General features: G+C 47.0%; 1 protein-coding gene and 1 non-coding gene across 2 annotated transcripts in view; both read left to right on the forward strand.

Moving 5' to 3' along the window:
* The first annotated feature begins 152 nt into the window (after positions 1-152).
* Positions 153-224, forward strand: trnaq-cug (transfer RNA glutamine (anticodon CUG)). Its single transcript has one exon. It is a non-coding gene; the product is annotated as a tRNA-Gln (tRNA).
* Positions 225-1505: 1281 nt separating this feature from the next.
* The window catches only part of LOC120466813 (uncharacterized), a 6205-nt gene continuing 210 nt past the window's right edge, over positions 1506-7500 (forward strand). The window contains exons 1-10 of the mRNA XM_089126772.1: positions 1506-2313; positions 2394-2456; positions 2524-2610; positions 3156-3717; positions 3845-4172; positions 4254-5061; positions 5167-5373; positions 5771-6189; positions 6277-6782; positions 6859-7500. The exon at positions 6859-7500 is cut by the window's right edge and continues 210 nt beyond it. Of these exons, the coding sequence (XP_088982898.1) occupies positions 1506-2313; positions 2394-2456; positions 2524-2610; positions 3156-3717; positions 3845-4172; positions 4254-5061; positions 5167-5373; positions 5771-6189; positions 6277-6782; positions 6859-7500 (4430 nt within the window). The remainder of the gene's footprint in view (positions 2314-2393; positions 2457-2523; positions 2611-3155; positions 3718-3844; positions 4173-4253; positions 5062-5166; positions 5374-5770; positions 6190-6276; positions 6783-6858) is intronic.

Here is a 7500-nt window from a genome sequence, read left to right on the forward strand (position 1 = left end):
TGTGGCGGTGAAACTGGCACTCTGAAACCAAGTCGGGATCGGGGAAACGTGGGCTTAAAAAGAAAAAGCTTCACTTGCTCTTTGCTGTCCTCCTTCTGGGCTGAATGACTAAACACCTCTGCCGCTTGGTGGGAAAAAGCCACCCACGTCAAGGTTCCATGGTGTAATGGTTAGCACTCTGGACTCTGAATCCAGCGATCCGAGTTCAAATCTCGGTGGGACCTGCTTTTGACAGGAATGTGCGCAGTACCTGGTCCGAAAAAAAAAATTCCACAGCGCTCATCCTCAAAAGCTCATCTGTGTGGAGAATGCAGGCATCGATGCCGCTACCTCTCTCTTGCGCCTGCTGCATCCTGCCGGTTGAGCCAAAGTAAGCCCAAAGTAAGCCCACGTGAGCCAATCGCGTTCTCTCCTGGGGCTTACTTTTGACCAATCGCGTTCTTTCCTGGGGCTTACTTTTGACCAATCGCGTTTCTCTCCTGTGGCTTACTTTTGACCAATCGCGTTTCTCTCCTGTGGCTTACTTTTGACCAATCGCGTTTCTCTCCTGGCTCTGCTCCTGTGGCTTACTTTTGACCAATCGGCGACCGCTATTATTATCGTCATCTTTGCAATCTTCGCAACAGGTAAGGCTATTCTTCACGACTGTATAATCGATCATTATTTATTTATAAACAGTGTGTATTTTTAGACAATTAAACATGCCAATAAAGCTATCTAGCGTGTAATAGCACACGTTTTCTTCTGTACATATGAACCTGCAACTTTTCCATGATAAATACAGTAAAAAACATGTAACTACTGTCAAGATAATTAGCCCACCGCTAATTAAGCTATATCCTCCTTAAACCATTTTTTTTGTTCATTTAGTATTTTTTGTGTCATTACATTATTTTGAGCACAAGAAAATTTATACAAAAACTTTTAAAAAAAAAACGTTTAATTCATAAATGTTATACTATACTATGTTATACATCAGTATACATATTTATGTTATACTTTTAAATACTATGTTATACATATTTAAAAAGATATGAATAGGCAAAAACATGTTTGTTTTTTTAAATCACCAATATAATTTTTTAGGTTTCAGGATACAAATGATTCTCAATTTGATCTATTTGATGATCATATTATTATGAATTGTCATATACGCCTTTATGTTATATTTTGTGTTTCGTAGTAATCTCTGCCACAAAATCTAAATAAAACAAAACCATTTAAGCATGGCATGATATCAGCAAGATTGTACCAAGAAGTGTTATTTATTTTCTTATTAATAAGTTAATCTTACTATTTACAATTTGTACACAAGGCAATTCAAAGTGATTCACAGTTGTGTATAAAAAACAACAATAATGCTTATGAACATAATAATAATAATCATTAATTATTATAATATTATAATAATTAATTACATAAAAAACAAATACTGTAGTAAAATACTTTCAGTTGGAATATGACAGCTATGTAACGTTCTGTTTATGCCTGAGTCCTTTCAGATAATGTATGCATACCCAGTTTTACGAAGAACCTCTGAGGGTCGACTCCTTATGGGGCCAACTGAGGAGGCCAATAGAAGGGAGATCGTGTTGGCAGGGAGGGCCAGGAGTAAGGAGGAGGTCCTGGCTGAGGCCACTGCCTTTGTGAGGCAGAATGGAGGGAATCCTGGAGACCAGTTCCTGGTTCTGGCTCACTGCAAGATCCAGTTTGGGAAACACCAGGGTCAGAGGTTCCTGTGGCTGCTGGAGAACTCACTGGGGTATGCCTGCTATCTGGTCAGCAGCATTTTGAGGGAGGAGGAGAGGGACAACCCGCTGTCGGCCAACAAACACCTGTTCCTCAGATACACCTCGCAGATCAGGGAGGTTGGCGATGCTGTGGAGGTGTATCAGAAAAAACAGGCCATGCTGCTGGAGGCCCAGAGGACAGGAGACTCTGGATGTCTGATGGTGGAGTTTGGGGATTTTAAGGGTAGGTCAATGAAGGAGGTGTATGAGGACCCAAGCAAGGAGGCTCAGGCTCTCATCACCTACCTGAAGAAGGCAAAGGCCAGGCCTAACACTAACATGGCCCTTTTCAAAGCATACGTGCTGAAGAGGCAGGCTCCAGCCCACATGCCCAGCACCACTGTGCCCGTTGCATCTGTCCCCACTGCTGCTGTGCCCACTGCCACTGTGTCTGTTCCTCCTCCACCTACTGCCACTAAGAACAGGCCTCTGCTGGCAACCAATGTGAAGGCCCTGTTGGCGCGGGGGAAGCATTTATCTGCTTCACTGCTGGCACAAAAGATTTTGTCTCCAGCCAAACCCTGTAAGTAATTTGCTAGCTTTAAAATCATTACAGTATATATTATGCAGTATATATGTGTGACGAAAATACGTGTTCAACAGCTGCAGGACCACGTGTACCTCCTGCGTCTGAGTCCGCAGCCCGGAGACAGCTCTTTACATGTGGTGAGTATCACTTAACACATACAAGTGTGTTGGTGACATGTGCTTAGTGTTTTATGTTATTTTACAGACTCTGCTGCTATGGATTTTTTTGAGGAGGAAGATGACCTGGAGATGGCAACTGTAGCCTCGCAAGCTGAGGAACAACTTCCTCAAGGTATATTAATCTTAAACAATACTTTACAAACAACTACAAATAAAACAAAACAGTATTTTTAAATGACATATCATATTATTTTATTTCACAACACAGAGGAATGGCACTTCTCAGGTGTCAATCTACATTCACTCTTTGAGTGAACATCCTCAAAGGAAAAAAGAGAATTTAAAGGTGTATGTAAAAGGTTTTATTTCATTTTTTTTATCATAATCACTGACTAAAGCTCATTCTTGTCATCTCACACTTCCCCCACTCCCCTTGAAATAAGTGGCTGTTGTAGTGTTTGGTCTGCTTCGCTTTCACGCTTCACACTGATCCCATCTTTTTTTCTTCTTGTATTTCTTCTAATGGTGCTTGGATGAAAAACAGGATTATTTTCACTGCTTCCTTCCATCTTTTCATCATCATGTCATCTCTCTACTAATCATACATGCTTTGCAGTAAACCTTGTAATCGCAGTAGCTGTCCAGCAGAGCTGAGAAAGCCATGCAGTGAAAGTCTAAAACAATAAGATAATTTTGTTGTGTTTTTTTACGCTCCAGCCACTGCAGGCTCGAGAGGCCCTGCTCCTGCTCCTGCTCCCGCTCCTGCCCCCTATCCTGCTCCTCCAGCATTGTGGACCCCTGGCCAGGTGTCCCAGTCGCCTGCAGAGCTTCCTGTCCACTGGAAAGAGCAACTCCCATCTTTCCAGCAGGACTGGATCAGGAAGACTCTGTTCAGGGCCAACGTAAAAACAGGGAAGCCTGAGCTGGTGCCACATCCCAACTTCTGGTGGTACCCTCCCCAGCCCCCGACCGTCTTCACCCAGCCCCCTACTTCTCCTGATATTTTCTTCTGCCGCCCTCTGTTCCTCTGGATGCCGCTGAAGATGTGGTCCATTCCACTTGTCTGTGTCCAGCCAGCCTGCAATAACCACAAGCTGACAGCTGCTGGCCTTTATCGCACTGTGCGCAAGGTCCTGGACATAGACGGGTGGTATGACATGGCCACAGAGTATCTGGAGTGCAAAGGGTGCAAGAAGAAGTATCCAGCCTGGTCTGAAGACATCCTGGGACAGCTCGACATGGGACACCGCAGAAAATTCCCCGCCATTCTGACATACAGGTAGAACACATTCGTATTTAGAGCAATGCACTGTAATTTGTTGTACTGTATAAAATCAAATACGTTGCTTTACTGACATTGAAATAATAAGATGTGGCACTGAACATAATTATTTGACTGTCTGTAGGTACTCGTGTGACTACCGTGTAGTCATAATGATGCGGGAGAGGACCCGGGGGAACAGTGTCACACAGCTTTTCAAAAAGCTGCAGGAGCTGCACACCTCAGCGTGGTCACAGCGGACGCTGGAGTACCTCACTGTCTGTGAGCCCTTCACAGACTCCTCCATTGTTGAGCCTCCACTCTTTTCTGCGCCCCCGCCCCTCCCACCCATCCCCAAACCCAAGTGGCTGTTGTCTGTGTATGCCAGGGACGTCCTCTCGCGGCTACCTGAGGTCAAGGCCAAAATAACCTCAGTCTTTGGCTCTGTCCTCAAGATGGACTCCACCAAAAAGGTATAAAAAGTGAAGTTTGAGTAATAATAATTGTTATTATCTTAAATTTTTCTGACAATTGTTTTGTTCTACTGTTTTTAGGTCACCAAAAAACTGGCCGGCGCTGCTGCCAACACTGCTGGTTGGTGCACTAATGTTGGCAATGAGCACGGCCAGGTGTTGGTGTCAGTCCTCACAGCGGCAGAGGGGCATGGATTGTGGCCCATGGCGGTGGGTCTCATGAAGAGGTACAGGGAGGCGGGAGTGGCACCACCCGCCATCATGTATGTGGACAGAGACTGCTGCAGTCCACATGCACACAGACAGTCGCAGGTCAGAGCCATGTTCATAGAGTGGGATGAGCTCCAAGTGCGCCTAGACATTTGGCACTTCATGCGGCGCTTTGCAGCAGGTGTCATCACGGAGGCTCATCAGCTCTACGGCACCTTCATGGCTCGGCTTTCCAGGTGCATCTTTGAGCTGGATCCTGATGATGTCGCTGCTCTACGGTTGGCCAAACAGGGGGAGTTACAGGCCAGAGGAGCTGGTCCAGTCTCAGAGAAGGCTCTGGATAAGCTGATCACCAGGAAGGAGTTGGCACTGCACTGTCGGAAGCGGACCAGAGGAGTGGAGGAGACCACCTGGAGGATCAAGGCGCTCATTGATGAGATGGACAGTGAGAAGGGGAGGGACACTCTGGGTGTACCATTGCTGGACCACGAGCGAATCCAACAGGTCTGGATAGATCAGCAGAGGCACATCGCCTGTATTCAGGACCCAGAGGGCTTCCCTCTGTACCAGAAGACAGACACACTGAAGAAGGGTGGTGTGGAGCTCAGCTGCTATCGCTGTGCTCGTGGCTCCACCTCCTTGGAGTCTTTCCACCTCCATTTAAATCGCTTCATCCCAGGTAGGTTATAACTTTTATAACCTGCAAAAAACTTTAAACTTTTATAACCTATTCTGTCATACTGAATACATACGTAACATATATTTGACTTTATTTGACCTGTAGGGACCAGTGCCAGTGATGCGCATTTCCAGGCCTATCTCCTGGAAGGCCTGATGCGCTGGAACCAGGACCGGATGGATGAAGCAGTGAGGGGAAAGACTGACCTGAGGATCTACAGTAGCATTGAGAGGGAGGCAATGGACCGGCTCAGCCGCAAAGTGCTGAAGGTGTCCCTGGATGACCGCTACCAGCCTCCAGGGGCTTACACAGGTAAGAATTATTCATGTTAACTCAAACAAAAGATTATACATTATACAGGGGTATGAGTGTTTGAGTGTACATTTTTTATATTGTATTTCAAATAATTCAACTATTGGTGGAGTTATTTGTGCTTTGTTTAATTTAGGCTTAATTTGACCCTTTTTAGACTTATTTCTTTGCTTTCTTTTGCTAAAGTGAATTTGAGTGCATTTATGCTTATTATCTTCTTGTATATTATTTTCATTTATTGATCTGTTAAACTGTATCAAGCCTACAAACGATCAAACTTTGAAAAGTTTGATTGTTTTTTTGTTTCAGTTTGTTATGGACAAATAGCCACTACAGCTATAATAATGTGATAAACTTTGTATAATGTGATGTGCTTTGTATGTGTGTTCTTTTGCAGGGGAGCTGCTGGGTATGGAGTATCTGTACAGTCAGTCTGGGAAATCCCTGACTGTTATGGATAACCCAGAAGAGGAGGATCGGCTGGTGGAGCAGATGACTGATGAGGTGGTGCAGGACGAAGGCTTTGTTGAGGAGGAACCTGAGGACCTCACAGTGCCAGTACTCTATGACCTCATTGAGCCTGTCCCAGTCCACAGCAGCAGCCCCCAGACCTTCAACCCCTGTCCCTCTGCACCAGGACCATCCTCACTACATCCACCCACAGGACTGCAGCACCCTGCCCACCCTCCTCTGCAGTCTCCGCTTCTGCGCCCTGCCCAGCCTCCTCTGCAGTCTCCTCCACGGCCTTCTGTCCAGCCAAGTGCTGCCTCTGCTCCTGCAACATCAACTGGGTCCAGTGTTGCAGACCAGGCTCCTGTAAGTAAGCTTCTCATTATTAGTTTCTATTTGCTTTTGCACTCTGACATTTAACATGCTGTGTATTGTTATTGTAATAACCTGCAGGCTCCTGTTCTTGGACCCGATGGCGTTGCAGGCTGGGATAAGGTGCAGGATTTGGCTGAGTACCTGGTGTCCCTCCGTCAGGCACTCTACCTGGACGAGCAGCAGGTTACAGAGGTCATCCGTCTGTGGACTGCTCTTCCTGATGGGGACAAGAGGAAGATCCACTATCAGCCCAGACACCAGCCCAAACTGACCCACGGACGCTTCAAGGCTCCGAAAAACACAGGAGTGACACCAGGTGTGGACAGTGTGAAGAGGTGCCTGATTGGTCATCCTGGGGGGCCGGCTCAGTGGCCCAGCACCAGTCGCTTAGTTGAGGGCATGTGCATCAAACTGTGTGCACTGCACAAGTCCCCAACTAAGAAGGATGGAGTCCGTCTTCCTCGTTGGACTAAGGTGCTCGCGGATTACCACCACATCCGAGACCTGGTGCTGAACTGCCAAACTCTGATGGAGGCCACGTCACTTCAGCTGTTTATGCTGAATCAGAGGACTCTCACTCAGTGGTAAGCATGGTTTTACATTGACATTTGAAAGAAAGGGATAGCAGTTATTTATTATGAATACATTTTTTGATTGCAGGTTTAATCGAAGGGAGAACACCCAGGAAGTGACTGTCCTTACCCAGGGCCTTGCTGCAGAAGACCGCATAGCTGTGGCCAGCTCACAGCTGCCTGCTCCGCGGGAAAAGCTGGATGAGGCTCCCTCCACATCAGGGGCCCGGCACGAGTTTGTCCTTCCTCCTAACAGAGCGGGACAGGCTCCTAAGCTACGGCCGGGCAGACGACCTGCCAGTGCTACAATTGTGCGGCCAATTATCCCAGCAGCTTCTACTCCTCCCCCAGTTCCTGTGCCACTGCCCCAGTTCATTTTATTGAACACTGCGCCCACACTGCTTGCAGCTGGTGCAGGTGGCGCTTCAGCTGCTCCTCTCCTGGCTCCAACTCCAGTGTTTCCTGACGTGCGAGAGGCTCCTGCTCCCACTGCCGCAGTGTCTGTCTCCCGCTTCACTCAGAGGAACAGACGACGCAGGGCAGAAGAGGAGGCCAGTGGAGCGCAAAAAAGGAAATATGTCCGTGAAGTGGCTTTTAACAAATGCTCTAAGTGTGGCAAGCCCAAAACCAAGGAGTTCGGCCATAGCCGCTTCGGCAGTGCCACGTTTTGCCCCAGTGTCTCTGGTGGCAAATCTTTAGAGGAGTGGCTGGTAGAACAGCGCCAGCAGAA

This window comes from Pimephales promelas, chromosome 24, assembly GCF_988280905.1.
Source record: "Pimephales promelas chromosome 24, fPimPro1.hap1.1, whole genome shotgun sequence".
Lineage (NCBI taxonomy): Eukaryota > Metazoa > Chordata > Actinopteri > Cypriniformes > Leuciscidae > Pimephales > Pimephales promelas.